Below are 18,951 nucleotides of genomic sequence, written 5' to 3' on the forward strand. Positions count from 1 at the left end.
ATTTCCAAATTCAACCAAACATCACCTAATAGATGCGTAGAACAATTCATTCGTAAAGGAAGTTTTTATTCAAGAACTTCAAACCAAAGGAGCCTCCAAGATTGAACTTCAAACCAAAGGCCTCCAAGATTGGATTTTTAGCCTAACTATGAAATATTGGTGTAGAGATTAAGGGCAAACAATGTAGCCATGATTCAATAAGATACCAACATCAAAATTTTAACGAACTAAACTAGTTAATCATCCACACACTATGAAAAGTTGTTTTAGTGTCAAATGCACAACTTGATGGAATTCATGATGATTGATAAACATATGCCCACTAATCTTTGTTAGCAAAATTGCAAAGGTTGATCAATATGCCCCCTAACATATGTTAGCAAAATTGCAAAAGGTTGCTAAAAAAAATAGTTACTAATATGAATTTATGATAAACCAAATTTAAGGGCAACATTATTATTCCAACATAATCACCATAATGCCAACAATAGCTAAAGAAGCATCAAATCCATTACAACAAAAATAACATCAAATCCTGAAACACACAATTTAAAAGACCCAACCAACATAACTAATCCTAATTACCAAGAACACAACTTTCTTGATAATACACATCAAAATCATCAACATATTAAACACCAGCAATCTTCTCCGTGCTTAACTAGCCTGTTTTTACCACCATTGATCATTCATTAGAGATAGTTAGATGACCCCTTTCGTCATCTAAAACAGGCACATTACTCGTTCACTTCCCACCATTGTTGTTCCTTAACATTGGAACATATTTGGAATTGCTTGAATAGGGCAAGGAAGCTGCCATGGCTCAAGCAAATTATCAGGAATCACGGGAATATCCATTGCGAAACCACTAGCATCCTGCATAAACTGGAGCACGGAATTCAGAGATCTTAATCTATCGGTAAGCTCCATCATTTGAGCTCTCAGGACATTGTTTTCGGATTCGACACCGATGTAATGCTGTGTGACAACATCTGTTTTCTGAGAAATCTCTGAATTCTGTAATTTCAGCTGATTTACTTCTTTCAGCAGCTCATCAAGGTGTTGCTGCTTCTTCATCCTCGATCTACGTGCCGATTCGCGGTTTGAAAGCATCCGTTTTCGCTTCCTATCATCCATATTCGCGTACCTCGGGTCAGAATCCGACCCGGAACTCACCGGCTGCGGTTGCTGTTGCTGTTGCTGCATCCTAATCAAAGAGATTTCCGTTTACCTAAAGTCGGAAATCAGTCGCTTTCCTCTAAATTCAAACAAATAAGGGGATTTTTTTGGGAGGTACTGTAGGAAATTAGGGTTTGGGTTTGACGAAATTAAAATCTAGAAAAATCGACCTAATTAAATCTATGACAATCAAAGACGATGATTAATTCATGAGAAAACGTAGAACCAGTACAGGAAAACAACAGAGAACGAATGGAGAATTCGAATCCTCCGCATCTGAATTTGACAGCTCATATAGGCTCGATAAACATTGAATTGAACTTCAAAACCACCAGATCTTGAATTCCAAGAACAAATAAAAAAGAGAGGGAACTAGAATTGCCAAATTCGACAGGAAAACTGAGAAATCGATGAGAGAGAAAGGGGAATTTGGGGAAGAAGATTAAGATGAACTTATCTGAAATAGGAGAGAGAAATTGGGGAAAAGAGGGAAGAAAGAAGGTTTTGGTATAGCTTATGGAAGGGGTTTTATAGAATTTTAAGGCAGTGTTTGTCGCACTGTTTCGTGGAAGGTGCGACGCTTTTTTTCAAAATTTTCCACGTTTAGGGTCTGGCTATCATTAATTTTCTACCCACTCTTATCTGATAAATAAATAATATATTCCGCAATTAAATGCCCATTATTCGTCCAATCACTCGTATTTCCTGGGTTTGCATTGGAGATACAGGTGATCAAAAATCGGGTCGGATCGGGCTTTAACACTAAAAATCATGTCCAGATTTATAAATTTGTTGCGGATTGAAGCGGGCTTTATGGGACGACTCGGGCTTTGTACTCCGTCCTCTTTTCGGCCGGGTCGGGTTAATGGGTAGGATTATGATTCATCATGTTTAACTGCAGGTGATCAAAAATCGGGTCGTGTCGGGTTTTAACATAACTCGTACCCAAACACATAAATTTGATGCGGGCTTTCGAGTTGGGTCCGGGCTTTGATCTAAACAATATGTATTTGAAAATTCCCAAAAACGTATTTTTTCGATTTGGGCCAGCTCGTCGAGCTATATTTGATCAGGTCGAGTTTGTACAACATAAAAATCAATATGATGTTTCGATCAGGAGAAAAAAATGAAAATATTGAAGGAAATAATTATTTTTTATTGGATATGCTTTTATCATACTTATCTTTAAGGTTTTTTCTATTTGACTTATTTATCTGAACTTATATTATCTTTTTGAATTATCTTAACTTATTTTATCTGAAATAAACTTATTTGTCTTAAATAAACTTATTTGTGTGTAAAATGTCTAGAAAAAAATATATTTTATCCGAACTTATATAATATAAACTTATTTCATCTGAAATAAGTCAAAATAAGTCGAATAGAACATAACTAATAATTTTTTGGAGTCTTATGAATTGTATAAGTGTGCTTATGTTTTGTGTTTTAGTAGCTTAATTTTTCTGTTTTTCTAGTTGTTGTTTTTTTTGGTTTCAATTGTAATTTTCTTTCTTGGGATTATTCCTCATTTGAATAGAATAAAAAATCGTACAAACTACAAGTGTATCATTATCCTAATATAAAAAATTGTATAAGTGCATCGTTATCCTAATTTTAAATTCAATTAATAACATGACATATTTGATTTAGAAGTGATGACTAATAAGATTGTGGTTGTTTTGAGTTTTGCCGGTGGATCGAGCTTGATTGCTTGTAATGATTGATTGGGTTAATTTTTCCCAAAAGTATTTCGATTGTATACGGATTTCAATTTAGAGCTTATTCTGATGGAGAATATTTTATCTATATATTTGACTATTAGACACCAATATCATATTGGGAAAAAATGCTTAGGTCTAATGGAGGATTTTTTGTCGTATTCAAATCTGCAGGCTTAACTACTAAGCTAAAGCATCATTTGTGACATTTACTTAATTGTGAGACAATGACTAATAGCGCGATAGTTGAATAGGAAATGAGTGACATGACATGTGGTCTTAGACAAATACATATACTATTATGTGAAACAATCATGCACCTTCAAGGGCTCCTACTGAATTGTCAAATTATTTACCATGATTTAAAAGTTACTATGTAAGTATTACATATATTATACGATACGATGAGAGATGACGGTATATTAGTTTAAATGAAAATGATAAAGATTGCAACATGCGACGACCTTTAAGCCGTGTCACATTGATGACATGTCATGCTTATGTGTCATGATTTAAATTGAAAACTAAAATATTTAACTTATATAACCTATTATACATGTTACAAGAAATTGTAGGAAAATCTCAATATTCTAATTTGTTTCCTTCTTTATATCGATTACCTTATTTACATATTTTCATAGTAAAAATATTGCATTGGTAGTAAAAATATTATGATGACGCATAGACTACGTTGCGCTGGCCTATATGTACCGATTAAACTCCGACACGTAAGATTACGATAACTAAATGTTGTCGCAACTTGCAACCTTTAACATCACCCTTATTTTAAATTTGTTGGAAAATGAAGCAAACCCCCATTGGTTTCGTTACTTGGTCAAATCAAATCAAACAACTTTAAATTAACAAAGTGGATCTATTTTATAGAATTAAAAAATTAATCTTGATATTGTGTAAAGCCAGGTAGAGCACATTGGCTGGGGGTTGAGTTAGGTGTGTAGAAGAAATCTTCCCATATAAGCAAGAGAAATAAAATAAATAAAATAAACAAAACAAAGATTTTACGTGTTTAAGATGTACTATAAATTTATTGTACCCTAACATAATTCTACTCGGTTTTTAATGTAACTTTTAATATGCTTTGATTAACTTTATATCATAAAAAAAATTTGATAAATAAACAATTTAAAGGATTAAATAATTAATTTTATACATGATTGATTTTACACATTTTAAATTAGCTTTTAATCAGATATATAATATTTATTATACCCCGCTGCAAAATAAGAATTTGTGTAAACCAAATTGGAAAATCTGGAAAGTTTAGGCTGGCAATGGAAAATGCAAGCAGCCTATGTCAAAAATATAAATAAAAAATGCAAGCAGCCAAGCATGTTGTATGACGCCAGCTTAGGCTTTGGAAATCCGATGGCCGTCTTTCTCTCGGTCAAGGTTTCGTGCCTTGATTACATTTTTTGGATTATTATATTTCTTTATTTTACTTTGTATTTTTGTCTTTTTTTTTTTTTTTAATAGGTAAGAAGAAGGGACCCTAACTGAACCAGCACCTAGCACAGGTGAACCAGTCCAGCTCCGCATGTCATCGCTTGAGCCACTCCCAAGCATAATGCAGTTGATGGGGCTCGAACTTGTGACTTCCAAGTCACAAGGTGAGTTCCCCACCAACTCCACCAACTTATGTTGTCTTATTAGTAATTTTATTATTCTACATTTTGGCCATGCTCCTTTATTTTTTAATTGCCTCGTTGTCCCTTTAGTCATCGCAACAAAATAAATGCATTTACAAAAAATATATATTTCTTAATACCCTCGACCACCCCAAAAAAAAAAAAAAAAATGTATACCAATCTAATTATTATTGTACTTTGTTTCTCCTTATACAAATTCTTAAGTAAGATCGACCAACGATAAATATTATAAGTCCGTTGTAATGTTTCCTAAAAATGATCTAAAGTTAACCTGATACATTGCATAACATAAAAGTCGTCTATTTTAATTGATCAAATTACTATGTTGGCACGGATGATACACTAGGTTAATGATTGTGTAGCAATTCTCTCTCTATATATTTTTGATACGAAAAAAAGAAAAAACTAGATTAAACCATTTGGAAGGCCCAACCTACAGCATATTTGCCGATGATAATAGAGAGAGGAGGGTTAAAGGAAGAAAACCTTCGACGCTTGATTAATTAGCTTCACGAAAGCAATGATTGACCCGATTGCTACAAAGCAAAGAGGATGTTTCAATAAAAAGGATGGATTCCTCCAAATGTTACGTTTTTGCTCCAACAAGCATTAGTTTCCCCTTATCATCACGAACACTAAATGTAGAAGCCAATCCTTCTTGCCCCCTTCAAAATTTAGCGTGTGAAAACCTGGAGAAAGGCAAGATCAAGGCACTTCTTTTACGATATCAACAATTTTCTTTTTAAGGGAATTCAGAAACATCTCACAAACATATATACTTGACCACGAAACAAAATGGTTACTAAATGAGTAATAATTCTAAATAAATTCACGATTTATCAAATTGTTATTTATTATATTTGTTAAGAGAAGATGACGTATAATTTGACCTAAATTGGTGGTAAACTAATTGATTTACAAATCGAAGGTAACAAGTTCGAGTGGAAAAGGCTACATGTACACCTAGTGTATAAGATTCTCATGTACACCACCATTAATTTATTGACATATCATCAAACCCACTAAAATATGAGAATGAAATACAATAAATATGTCATTTCAACCAATAAATAAGCATGGTGTATAAGATGCCTTGTACATTAGGTGTACCATGTAGTAGAATCCAGTTTGAGTGTTATAAAATGGTTTTTACAATGATGAATACCTATTTAGTTATGTACGAGAGTACGAGTTTCACGTATGCATATTCATGTTTTCTTTGGCGGTTGTGGATGAGACCGGTCCGGATCGGAAAAAAGGGCACAAATTAAATTATGGGGCCGGGCTCTTAAACTCAAAGTCCCAAACAAATCAAATTGGACAATTCTTCAAAACGACGCCGTACTAAAAACAACACTTTCATTTTTCTCACCCGTTTTACCAGATCAAAAGCCTCAAAATTTCAGTTAAAAAAACTCCTGCACAAAATTTCTCCCAAATTTTCAAACATTCATCACTCTCAACCTCCAGTTCATCATCCAAATCCAACAAAGAATCCCTACATTTTTGAAATTGGTGAACGCAGATTCAAAATTCGATCACAAGGAATTCGAACAATTCAAAGTTAATTGTACAGAAAAATGGCGGCAGATGATGTGCCATTGGACGATAAGGCGAAGAGAATGAGAGATCTGTTATCGAGCTTCTATTCGACGGATCAAACAAGTTCAGTAGCTAATTCAAGTACAGTTTCTTCAAAGTATGCTACATTGGATACAATTAATTCCCCTTCCTTTGATCCTGACCATTACATGAATCTATTGGTACTTCTTCTCTCCTAATTCTTGCTTATTATATCTGGTTTTAGCATTCTCGTGCTTTTAATTTGCTTGATTTATCTGATTTTTGACGGAATTAAGTTTGCTTTATTAGCAACTTGACACATGTATGCAATTTAAGTGGATGATTCGGATATGTTCATCTTTTGAAATGGTTGATTACCGAGTTCAAAGATTTATAGTTTGTTTAGGTATAGAGATGAAACCTGAAAACCGAGTTGGCTAGGTAATTGTCAATGGGAGGTATATGATGTAGAATACTTAAGTGATAGCAGTAGATTAGTAGAGTAGTAGTAGATAGAATTGAAATCTGTCATCCACGGATTTATCGAATGTGCTTGTGATGTGTGGAAATCAGAAGAAGGAAATGGGGGGTAGAGGTTTATACTCGTACTTGATAATTTCAAATGCGGGAGCACTATGTTATTTTGGGTTAAGTTTCGATCACGTATTGGTTCAGTGCTAATGCTTACTCCACCTATCCCTTTTTTATTGCTCCATAGTCAAAATTCACTTTATTAAGAATGGGGTATAAAATATGCACAAGAGTTGATAAAGTGGGTACATGAGGAGAGAGATATAGAGAGAACAAGTGGGAAAACATACCATTTAAGGTATGGAGCAATCTCAAAGGGACAACCAAAGAGGAAAATGGGGCAATAAAAAAGGGACGGAGGGAGTATATGTTATGTATAGATTGGCAAGGGGCATTGGGGCATACTGTTCTAATGGTTGTTCTTTGGGGCATTTAGAACTTGTTAATAAGAACCGTTCTTAGTTGACTACTTCAATTGTGGGGGAAGATGCCTATAAGTTTGTCTCATTATCATATAGCCATCATGCTGATAGAAAAAATGAATACGTGGTGTGTGTGGTGGGGTGGGGTCAATTGACATCAGGGCACCATATCATGCCCTCCATGGGCACAAAGATGTTGTGAAGGGGAGGGGCACTGAGACAGGATACAAAGAAAATGAGAAAGAGAGAGGGGTCTTGTGATAATGTAGGAGATATTGTGGAGGCATGTTAGGTTTCTTCAAAACCCTGCCTCAGATTTTTTTGTTGCCATGAATCAATGCATTAAGTCGTTGGTGAGAAAAGGGTGATTAGGTGCATCTGCTGCTACTCGTCGATAGTATAGAGGATTGCTTGAGGAAGTGTTTAATCTTTTAGGGCACAAGCAAGAAGTTTTTCTAGAGTTGTTTTTAGCTCTCATGGTGGTTGGTTTGCATCAGATTTCCTCAGGCCTTGCCTGGATTGAGTTTAGTGATTAGGGAGGAATAGTAATGGGAGGAACAATTGTCAGGTGACTGATTTAGGGAGGAAATTTTCTCAAATATGTAAGTTTGATATGTCAGTAATAATCACAAGATTATTATTATTTTGCTTTTGGTATGAATTCAATTTTTGAATCAACTACTTTTGCACAAGACAAAGAAGTTGCAGATGATTTTCTCATGAGAGATAAGCCTAAGTTTTGCAATGAAAGATTCATCAAATTAATAACAGAAGAAGTAGATTTCCAAAAAAGTGTAGGCTTGTAGTAAGTGATTTGTGATATGATAAAAATAAATAAATCATGACCTGTGATTTGTGACCTCCCACTGAAGGAAGAGAGATAACAAGAGAGGGTAGAGTTAGAGAGACTGATGCTTGGGGCTGACTGTTTACTTGGGTTAAGGTTACCCTGGGTGGGGGAGGGGGTGCTTATGTGCCAAACAACATAACCACCATCCAGGCCTATATTGCAGCCCGTAACTTTTACCCCATAACTTTACCCCTTGCTCCATTCAATTTAGGCCAGCCCTCATTCTTTGGATACTTTCTCAGGCAAAGAAATTTACGAAGTTGGAAGATCACCAGTCTTCTAGAAGCTAGGAAACACAAACATTACCCTATTATTGACTTACCGTATTACATCTGAAAAATATATTCCGGGACGAGCATGTCTCCTTAGAGACGCACGATAGACAGGCTTCCATTTTGTAACTAGACGTTTGATTGCTGAAGGTTCCATCTTTCCTCGATAACAAACTAGCCACCATGAGAGCTAAAGTTCTTGATTTTTTTGTTGTCAAGTTGTTATTTTACCCCTTCTCATAAAAATTGTAGTTACCTATGCAATTTGTTCTTTAAGTGGAACCCATACAATTAGTAGCCAAGGCATTTCTTTTTTGTTCAATCTTAGTTGTTCATTGCCTTGTTGGAGCTGACCTGGAGGGATGTCTTGGATTTGAATTAGGATGAAATCAGCTTTGTCTACAATACCAAGAATGCTGTCCATTACTCTTTATAGGCGTATGATTATATGAAAAAGCTTTGCTTTTGTCCTGTTGTAACCTGTAACTTCTGTAGATTAGTTATGCAAGATGTTCCCAGAATTGCTGTTATCAGTAATTGTGGAAATCTTGGGAGGTAGTTCTTCTACAAATGCTTACTTGTACTTTCTCTAAATCCATTTACAGGTACAGAAGTCAAACTTAGAAACACTACTTCAACGACATGTCGAAATGGCAGCTGAGATAAAAAATCTGGACACTGATTTGCAGATGTTAGTGTATGAGAACTACAATAAGTTCATCAGCGCCACAGATACAATTAAAAGGCAAGTTATGATCTCATAAGCGATGATCATGTTGATTGATGGGGAATTTGATTGTATTTGAATGTTTGATAAACGCTATAAATCCGTTGCGTCTTCTTTAAATGTTGCCTGTTATTCTGTTGCTTTTCTTTTTTTCGAGTCCATCGATCTTGTTGTGCATTTTTTTGAGCTTGCATGCACACATGTCATGCTTAATAATTTACAATTTATAGACTTGTGTTATGCAGTTTTTTATGGCTATGCTTGTGGTCTAGTGGCTCATAATGACTTATCTACAATGTGATTGTTATATGTTATTTACGATCAGTTCATTTTTCTATCTTATAGGATGAATAGCAACATTGTGGGCATGGAAGCAAATATGGAACAACTACTTGAGAAGGTCTTTTAGTAGTTCTGAAAACTGAAGAGATACGTTCAATATTTTCCCATAGAAGTAAGTGCTTATTTCTTATGTTTTTCCAACTTGACCGTTCTGCAGATATTATCAGTGCAATCTAGAAGTGATGGGGTCAACACATCACTGTTTGAGAAAAGGGAACATATAGAAAAGATGCACCGCACTCGCAATCTTCTACGAAAAATCCAGGTACTGAAGTGGGTGACTAACTTCTTTATTTTGTGTCCGTCTGATTTATAGTATCAGCTGCTTGGTGCTGGTTTTATTTTATATTCTGCTAGGGAAGTCCCACAGAGGAATCTGATTTCCCCAACCGTTGTAGTTAGAATAGGGATTAGTTCGTTATTCTTATGGGGTTTGTGCTTACTTCCAGTCGTGTGCCAGCTGTCACTCTGTGCGACTGAGTACTCTGGAATTCCGGATATTATCTGTAATAAGTTATAAAGTGTTATCTTGTAAAATTTTGAGAGACCTTTGATGTAAATAAATTAGATAATATTCATGATTTGTTGCTAATTCACTTGTTGAGTGTGCTGTATTTCTTTTCATTTTGTTATTTGCTGGCCTTTTAAAATTTATAGCTATAAACCAAGCTGGCTGATTTTTTACATTTCTGGAATAGAACAGTTCATATATGATTTACCTGAAAGACTCGGGAAGTGCATTAAATCTGAAGCTTATACTGATGCAGTCAAGTTCTACACCGGAGCAATGCCCATATTTAAGGTTTTTACTCCGCACTGAATTTATAGGTCCTTCTTTTCTCTGTGCTGTTTGTGATCTGTTGCTTAAAGTGAAGTTAAATTTCTAAAAGTCATCATTTTGTGTTCTTTCTGTTAGGTATATGGAGACTCGTCATTTCAAGACTGTAAGAAAGCATCTGAAGAGGCAGTGAGCATCATAATTAAAAATCTACAGGTAATCAGTCCATTTTGACTCTTGGAATGAGCTTCTTTGAATGTATATGTGTTATGGGAACCTAACTGATGAGTATTTGGTGGGATGGAGGTAAAGCTAGTTGTTCCTAGAGGAAGATAGCTAAGGCGCATTACTTAAATTTGTCAAAAGAAGAAAATTTTGAATAGAGTATCCGAATTCAGGATCAGATTATGGCCATGACCTGAAATAAGATACCCTCAACAAGACTTGTTATAGTACTTTTCATTGTGCCCTTTCTTCTAAAACTCATTGTTTTCCCCTCTCTCTTTTCTTTTGAGAACATCTAGTCCTTGTTAATTTTTTTTTCGTCCAAGAAGAAAAATTAGTAAATTAGGTCCTTCCCCTCCTGTCAGGTCTGTAGTTACTGGTGTGCTCCAAAGGCTGTGCTGAGTCTCTGTGTAAAGTACCATTTCAGGCAGGAGATTGGCCGTCAGTTGGTATTGGTGAATAATAGTTGTTATTAGTGAGAGTGAGTGAGACTGTGTTGCAAATGCGTGCTTCGAATGCTACCTTATTTTCTGAAGATTTTTTGTTTTTCCAAAAGGAGCCCAGCTTTATCCAAAATAAGGGAGAGAAAAAGAAAATAGAAAACAGATGCTACTACTCAGTATATACTTTATTATTTTTGTTTCTGGTTGTCCGTGATTATGATATTGATAAGGCTTACTTTAGCATTCCATGTTTTTTCTTCCTCAGGGAAAACTTTTTTCAGATTCAGAATCCATCCAAGCTAGAGCTGAAGCTGTAATGCTTCTCAAACAGCTGGACTTCCCGGTGTGTTGTTTAATTCTTCTTCACATGTTAGCATTTCTAGCATTTGAAGATGTGCGAATGGTCTTGTTGCACTTTGCTTAATTTGATTCGTTTAGTAATCTGTTTGTCAATTTGACTCTTTTCAACAGGTGGACAACCTAAAAGGTCAATTATTTGAAAAGTTGGAGCAATCCCTTGGGGACGTACAATTCCACTTTGATGGGAAAAGTGGCTATTTCGCAAAATCGGATGAGTTTGCTAAACAAGAATCACCTGATTATATCCCTGCTGCTCATGAGGTAAGCAATGAGTTTTCTTCCGTAGAACTAACAATTGGAATTGATCTGAACAGTAAACAATCCCTTTTCCTCCCCAGTGTATGCATGTTGTGGTTGTGATATTGTGTGCAACTTTTGAGTCAGTTTATGCATCAGCCAACTACTGTCTATACTGGTGGGTGAACCCTCATAGATATCAGGTGCGAGCATCGACGCAGCAAGGAGTTTCTCGATTGCCGGTATCAACAACGTAAAAAAAAAACATTACGGACCAGCAAGCCTTTCTAATTTGTGGAGTTCTGAACTTCTGATCTAGTAGTTCAAATGATACGAAGTCCCCTTTGTACTGTACATGCCTGGACTTTGATTGTTACTACAATGATAGATCTGCTTCAGTACTACCTACCCTGTTAATTTGGTTGGCTGCATAACCTGCTTTACATGCTTCATTGAACTCCTGTTATTGCGTATCTTTACTCTTGGGTCAAAATCTAGAAAAGAGCAATCAGTTCCCTAGGAGTATTGGAAATGCCCATTCTTTACTCTCAGGGTGATTGAAAGATGGATTTAATGGAGGAGGGAGGGCTATGACCTGTATGGTCATTGAAGCTTTTGGGTTTGCCATTAATTTGAAAGTGTAGCAACTTAGTAGGTGGTGCTTCTGGGAAAACATGCTGTCATAGAATTATGTGAAGTTTGAGGATTGAGTGTAGGCGAAGAGATGTCCATTTTTCTAGACTTTGTGTTCTTACCTTTTTTTTTTTTTCTCGGCACATATTAAACTATTACTACAGGTCAGTGCATGACCCTTGATATTTTTCTTCCCACGTGAAGGAATCTGGTACTCTTGTGGTTGACTCTCTCTTTTAGTCGATCAAGATTGACATGCATGTAATGCATTCTTGTCTGTTTGATTCTGGAAAACTCCAACTCTGTATTTTTCATGATTTGCATTTAAGTATAGTCAATGTCTGTTTTCAGTCAGTGACGAAGTATTATATTTCATGTAAGGCTTCTTGCTCACTTATGCTGCTAGATACATATTTACTTGTTCGCGTATGTAGTTCTTTGTGTGTTTGAAGTTAATTGAACCATTCCATGACCAGGTTTCAACTCGTGAGCTGGTGGAGGCGATCCGTGCTTACCGAGTTATATTTCCGGATTCCGAACAGCAACTTATTAGAATCTCACATGATCTTGTTATCAAGTAATTTGAAGTTTGCTTCACCTTCAGCATTTTTAATTGGTTTCGTACTTCATCTCTATACCCAAATACCACAATCCGCTATCTGATGAATGATCACTGTGTTGCTTCAGGCACTTTGAAACCATTGAGAATCACATAAACAATCCAAGTTCTTCATCAGAGTTGTTGGGAATGCTCAGTGAGTTCCATTTTCCCCAGCTATGTCCAAGTGTTGGTTTTTTTCATGATTACTTTGTCTATTTAGGTGGAGGACTATTCTACTTTCTTAATGATGCTCATGCTTATTCTGTTTGTTGAACTGCTTTTTCTGCTTGACTCATTTTGTATATCGAAGTAAGGAACCAGTAAATTTCATGTTGCTTCGACATATAGGCTACACCTTACAATTAGAGGCGTGTGTAAATAAAGCTAATGACTTGTAGGATCTCATGGGCCATGATTCTGCCTTTCTGAAGCTAATAGTACCACAACAGTACAGCTCATGGTGTTTGGGACTCCATCGGCTGTTTGACAAAGTCCAGCACATTCTTCTTTGAAGGGGAAGATTTTGGTTTGCTAAGACACAGTTTATAGTTCATGAGACATGCATATTATGATTATGCTATCATAAGCTGTAAAGTTGCCTGTAATTGAGTTCACCTTCTTTTGGTTGGAATTATTTAATGTGGGTATGGGAGTAACTATTTATACTGCATTTATTGCAAAAGTGGGGAGTTTCGGTTAAAGCTCCTAATATGTGTGGGCCAGTGGAATGGTGGATATTAGTTTGTTGTTTTGTTTCTTGTTGTGCCCCTCCCTTCTTCAATTACATCTCCTAATGTCGTTGGTCGTAGAAAGGTGTGTATGTTGCAGGGTTATTAAACTAATTTATTTACCTGTTTAGGACTTATTTGGGATGATGTGCTTCTGTTGGATGAAGTACTGCCTGAAGCAACTGTTGCTGATGTTTGTTTGAAGGTTCTTCCTTTGCACTTTTGCATAATTTCTGATAAAACTTTTGCCTCTTTGACCTACGAGATCCTACATCATGCCTGTCCTCATGTAAAAGGAATACTGGTCCCATTGTTTCTTATTCTGTATTTGTGACCAGGCTGCCAATCATGCCGTCAAGCAGTACGTTGCTGGCGCCTTTTCTCATTTTTTGCAGGATATTTCTGGTAATTCCCTTTTAAAATTATTTTTGAATATGTTAGCCTGTTTTGTTAAATAAGCGGAACTACAAAACAACATATGAGCTTTCTGCTAAACAAATACTGATAATGATTTGGTTCCAAAAGGTAGCAATTCAATGCCGAGGTTGCACGCATTCCTTCTTAAGTTCATATTATCCCAACTTGGTACTCATATGAAGGATAATTTAGGAACAGAGAAAAGATGTGAAGAATTATTGCACATGATAGCTAGGGCTGAGTTGAAACTTTCTGGGTGATGATTCTATCAACCTGAATATTATGCAAAATTGTTATGCTGTTCGATTAAAAAAACAAACAAGAAACTAATATAATTGATATCAACAATGTTTTGGTTTCTGTTATGCTGCGGAAATGGATATGTTGAGTTCGTGGGGTGCTGCAACTCTCGTTGATATTGTAAAGGTATCTGGTGCTTTAGTAATTAGATTTGTAGTAAAAGAGATTGTAAATATGGTGATACAAAATGGATTTGTGTAGTAGCAGAATTGGCCAGAATGGGGAATAGTCTGAAGTAGCCTAACTCTGTTTTGGGAGTTGTAGCTGGGTATTGAGACAAAACCTAGATGGAGTTGATGGGAGGATTTAGGTAAATGGGTCTGGAGAAGATACCCTGGGTTATGGTAAGTTCAGTACTTGTGGACTTGTAAATATATACTACGACATTGTATAATGTCCATATGCTTTTGATTAGCAACCAGAATTTGTATCTGCCTAAGTGCTGATGGTGATGATCAATGTTTAGTTTAGTTGTTTGAGGGGTACTGTACAATACATTTTGGAACTTGCAGATTCACTGATGAAAGTTCAAATCAACCAAAAGGAGAGGGTGAAAGAAGAGCATCCTTTGCAGGTTATACTGGAGGCCAGCAAGAAGGCAGTTATACAAGGGAGCATGGGTGTCTTGCTGGTAATACATTGTCTACGAAAAATACCTTTATGCGTTACATAGCATTACTTGTAATGTCATGTCTTGTGCATGTTGGTCATAACCTGGCCCCTAGACACCACAACATCTGGATGTTGAGGCATGGCTTCCCAAAAAGCAATGACCATAAAAAAAGTCTTTTTTTGTTTTTTCACTAGTGTTGATGTATCGATGATTCAAATGTTCTATGATTTCTTATAGGACTTCCGCCAACTTTTGGATGACAGCCTTCCTCTGCTAAGTAGCCTGAGAGATTTGATAATTGATTGGGTTCAAGAAGGATTTCAAGACTTCTTCAGATCACTTTATAATCGCTTCCTATTGCTTTCGGGGAAAAATAATTCAGCTAGTCATGTTTTAGTTTTCCATGATGGCATTCAAGGAGATAAAACTGTTGCGGGTCTTGTTCTTGTTCTGGCTCAGCTCTCGGTTTTCATAGATCAAAATGCCATTCCAAGAATTACTGAGGCAAGTACCCCTGAGTGCTTGATCCTTTTTAGGTTTATATTTGTTAGGGAATTCTTTAATCATCTTTCTATTATGTGGGATTGCCTATAACTATGTACTTGTTTATCAGGAGATTGCAACTTCATTTTCTGGCGGTAGTGTTCGGGGATATGGGAGTGGCCCTGCATTTGTTCCTGCAGAAATTTGCAGAATTTATCGATCAGCTGCTGAAAAGTTTCTGCACCTTGTAGGTTTCCTTTCTCCGTTGCCATTCAAGTTTTTTTAAGATCTTGAACTCAACTTCATAAATTCTCCTATCCAAATAGCAATGACCAAAGAAAATAAAAAGAAAAGAAAGAAGGAAAAGGGAGACATTATAGTTCTCAGGGAGGTGTATTTCTTTTTTTGTTTGGAGGCTTTTAGGCATTTGACAATAAGCTAAGTGCTGTGTTAGGTGTTTTTAAATGTTAATAGGACGGGGAGCAGAGTTCTCAAATTACAAAACATTTTTGTGTGTATTTGTATTAAATATATAAATTTATGTACAACGAGACACAATTAAACTCTTAGACACCCGCCCGTGCACTTCAACAAAGAACCTACAGACCCTGTGTGCATTTTAGCTCAATAATTTATTTTTAAGAAATGTATGTATGCAACTGAAATAATCTATATCTCACAGAGGATTGGGTGTGTCTCCGCTTTCTTTTTTATTTTGCGTTTGGAGGGTTGGGGTTACATGTGTCATGGTGAGGTTAGGTAATCACCTGTTATGCATGGTGGTTTTTTTTTGAATTTTTTTAATTGTAAGCGCATGAGTTTCACTTTTGTTATGTGTTAATCAATTTCTTTCACATGTATGCCTCGTATGGAAGAATCGATGTATCGAAAACAATTCCACTTAAACCAGAAGGTTTTATCCTCCCATGGCCCTTCATATGTTCAATATTTTTTATCCCTTCTGTCCAATCATTTTACTGAAATATGGAGTGTTGAGTAACTAATCACGTTTCAATACTTTTTCTCCACCCCACAGTACATAAAAATGAAGACCCAGAGAGTTTCAGTTCTCCTGAAAAAGCGGTTTACAACACCAAATTGGATAAAGGTAATTAAGTTTGCATAGTTACTCAGTTACTCTTATATTTTAATGTATGCTTGTTTTATTTTCTTTAAAATAATCTGACGTCCAACTTGTGGTGGTTCTTACAGCACAAGGAGCCCAGAGAAGTTCACATGTTTGTTGATTTATTTCTCCAAGAGGTTTGTTTTATTGTTAATTCTTTACAATTATTAAGGCGTATTTCAAACCAAAGCAACTGTAGACCAACGACTGGGACTGGCTTGCCTTCCTTAACAAAAATGTATTTGAAAATGTTTCACCGCCCCAAAAGCTTAGAACTTTCCACTACCTCCTGTACCACCTCAATTGTTTTTGGCCTACAAGAAGTTACTCTTGGATTCCATTGAGGATGAGGGTCTATTCTTATTAGATACTTCCTCCATTCTTATTTACATGACACAATTTCGCCTATGGTCAGTTTTCGCCTATTTTTGTCCCATTTTGGGCGAACCGCGAATTGAAAAGGCGAATTATATAGCTAATTATGTTACACTGCTAAAGCTGCTTGTTGGTTGTTCATATTGGGTTGTTAATTTTTTTCGTATGCCTGGCTCCACTAGTTCCAACCCATCTCAGGCTAGGATTGTGTTGATTGACAGCACTCAGATAGCCACACAACCACCCAATAACTTATCTGGGCCCAAGGCCAAAAGTAGTTGCCCTCCCATATTCTCAACACATGTGCTTCCGATGTGAGTTGGACTCCCGACCTACTGAATGAAACGTGGTTCCAATGCCATTGTTCTTGCTGTTCTAAGAACTAATGTTTCCTATCAGGCCGTATGGGTACAAATATCTTTTGAAAACAAATGAGAACGTCCACTTATTCATATATTGTTTTTTACTTATTCATATACGTTTTTTACTTATTCATATATGTTTTTTACAAAGACGCTCCCCCCCTGCAGTTGGAAGGAGTACTGTCTGAAGTGAAGCAACTTTTACCCGAGGGGCCCACTCGTAAACATCGCCGTGCTGATAGTATTAGCAATGGCAGCACAACATCTTCACGTAGCAATACGTTGCGTGATGACAGGCTGCTAACCCGATCTAATACTCAAAGGGCTAGGAGTCAGCTGCTTGAGACGCACCTAGCTAAATTATTTAAGCAGAAAATGGAAATTTTCACTAAAGTTGACGCTACACAGGTAAACCCTGGATAAACTGTACGGATGATGATGTCAGTTCGGCTGTTACTAACTTGCAGCTAATTTGTGGGTATGGTGTGATTCAGGATTCTGTCCTAACTACAATAGTGAAGCTTTGCCTAAAAAGTCTGCAAGAGTTTGTTCGATTGCAGACTTTCAACCGGAGTGGATTTCAGCAGATCCAGCTGGACACACAGTTCTTGAAGAATTCTATAAAGGATAACGTGGAAGATGAAGCCGCTGTTGACTTTTTGCTTGACGAGGTAAAGAGAACTTACTGCGTTGTATGCTGATCTTCTTAACTTCTGATCGCTATCTCATTTAATACCCAGTTACTTTAAAGCTAAGAGCATGTTTGCTATAACAATTTTCAAGTGTTGGAAATGGAATCAATTAACTAATTTCATTACCTATTGTTTGGTATGAGAGATGGGTAACACACTTCATTTCCAAAGGGTAACCATTACCATCAATTTGTTACCTCTCCTAACCTTGTGGTAACAAAGTATTATCCTCCACAATCCCTAATTTGATACGAGGGATTGTTTTCCTTAGGTATACCAAACAACAAATAATGATATTACTTAACATTACCATTTCTTCTTCTTAAATCCATTTCCTTTTCTAGATTCATACCAAACATGCACTAAAGTTTTATTGGCGTGCTTGTGTCCCATGTATTGTGAAACTGAAATGGCTATTATTTGTTTCAATATCAGGTGATTAATGCTGCTGTAGAGCGTTGTTTGGATCCAATCCCTTTAGAGCCCCCTGTTTTAGACAGACTTATACAAATGAAGTTGGAAAAACCCAAGGAACAACAAACAGTTGCCACTCCATAACTGTGAACAGTCTCTCTTTATAACATTTGATACTTGCAACAAACTCCTTTGCCGATCTCTCATATTGTGCAAATTCCAAGTAAGGTGCGGACTCTTTGATATTCTGGACGGTCCCATACAAGGGATACGAGACTTGATTTGTGCAGTTGATTTGCGGTTTGGCTACTGTTGTTGTGATGCTTTTGAGAACAGTGCATAATCGAGGATCTGAATTGTAATGTTGAGGATCTATACCAGAAGAACAGATGTTTCAACACTGTATCTTTTCAAATATTCAATTTTAACTTCTCTCTTCCTATCTTTCCTTCTCTTTAGCAACCAATGCTGTTGTTATGTAACAACAATGTTTCTGCTTCCAAAAGCTTGAAATCTCTGTTTTATTTGGAGAATGTATTAGCAGATTGGACATGATAGATTTTGGCAGGTGATTCCATGCATCTTGGAAACCTTATCCAGTAAAATTAAGTAAGTTTAATGAACAAATATAACAGGAATCAGTGAAAATTATTAGGTACATACGGGTACACCGTAGCCAAGGGTTTTTATATTCATTGGTGGTCCCTTTCACATGGCATGGTGCACTTGGTTACACCTTATATGTGCTGCCGTGTTGGGAAATTAGTAAAACAATTATTAAGGTAAAGAGAATAAGGTCTTTATATGTGCTGCCGTGTTGGGAAATTAGTAAAACAATTATTAAGGTAAAGAGAATAAGGTCTAATTCAAGTAGTACAAGCCAAAAAAGGGTT

General features: G+C 36.3%; 2 protein-coding genes across 2 annotated transcripts; one reads left to right on the plus strand and one right to left on the minus strand.

Annotated features, from left to right (window-relative positions):
• Window positions 1-424: 424 nt before the first annotated feature.
• On the minus strand, window positions 425-1,688 carry LOC110777068 (bZIP transcription factor 53). The gene has a single exon (XM_021981682.2). The coding sequence runs from the start codon at window positions 1,204-1,206 to the stop codon at window positions 769-771; it is 438 nt and encodes a 145-aa protein (XP_021837374.2). The 5' UTR covers window positions 1,207-1,688; the 3' UTR covers window positions 425-768.
• A 4,251-nt stretch (window positions 1,689-5,939) lies between these two features.
• LOC110777079 (vacuolar protein sorting-associated protein 51 homolog) lies at window positions 5,940-18,610 on the plus strand. Its single transcript, XM_021981693.2, has 20 exons — window positions 5,940-6,327; window positions 8,808-8,947; window positions 9,275-9,329; window positions 9,429-9,536; window positions 9,975-10,073; window positions 10,188-10,265; window positions 10,983-11,060; window positions 11,189-11,338; window positions 12,424-12,524; window positions 12,635-12,702; window positions 13,408-13,481; window positions 13,615-13,681; window positions 14,506-14,624; window positions 14,844-15,110; window positions 15,220-15,336; window positions 16,126-16,197; window positions 16,302-16,352; window positions 17,121-17,360; window positions 17,447-17,623; window positions 18,080-18,610. Exons 1-20 carry the CDS (start codon window positions 6,145-6,147, stop codon window positions 18,200-18,202), a joined length of 2,367 nt encoding a protein of 788 aa, XP_021837385.2. The 5' UTR covers window positions 5,940-6,144; the 3' UTR covers window positions 18,203-18,610.
• Window positions 18,611-18,951: the final 341 nt, after the last annotated feature.

Source organism: Spinacia oleracea, chromosome 5, assembly GCF_020520425.1.
Source record: "Spinacia oleracea cultivar Varoflay chromosome 5, BTI_SOV_V1, whole genome shotgun sequence".
NCBI lineage: Eukaryota > Viridiplantae > Streptophyta > Magnoliopsida > Caryophyllales > Amaranthaceae > Spinacia > Spinacia oleracea.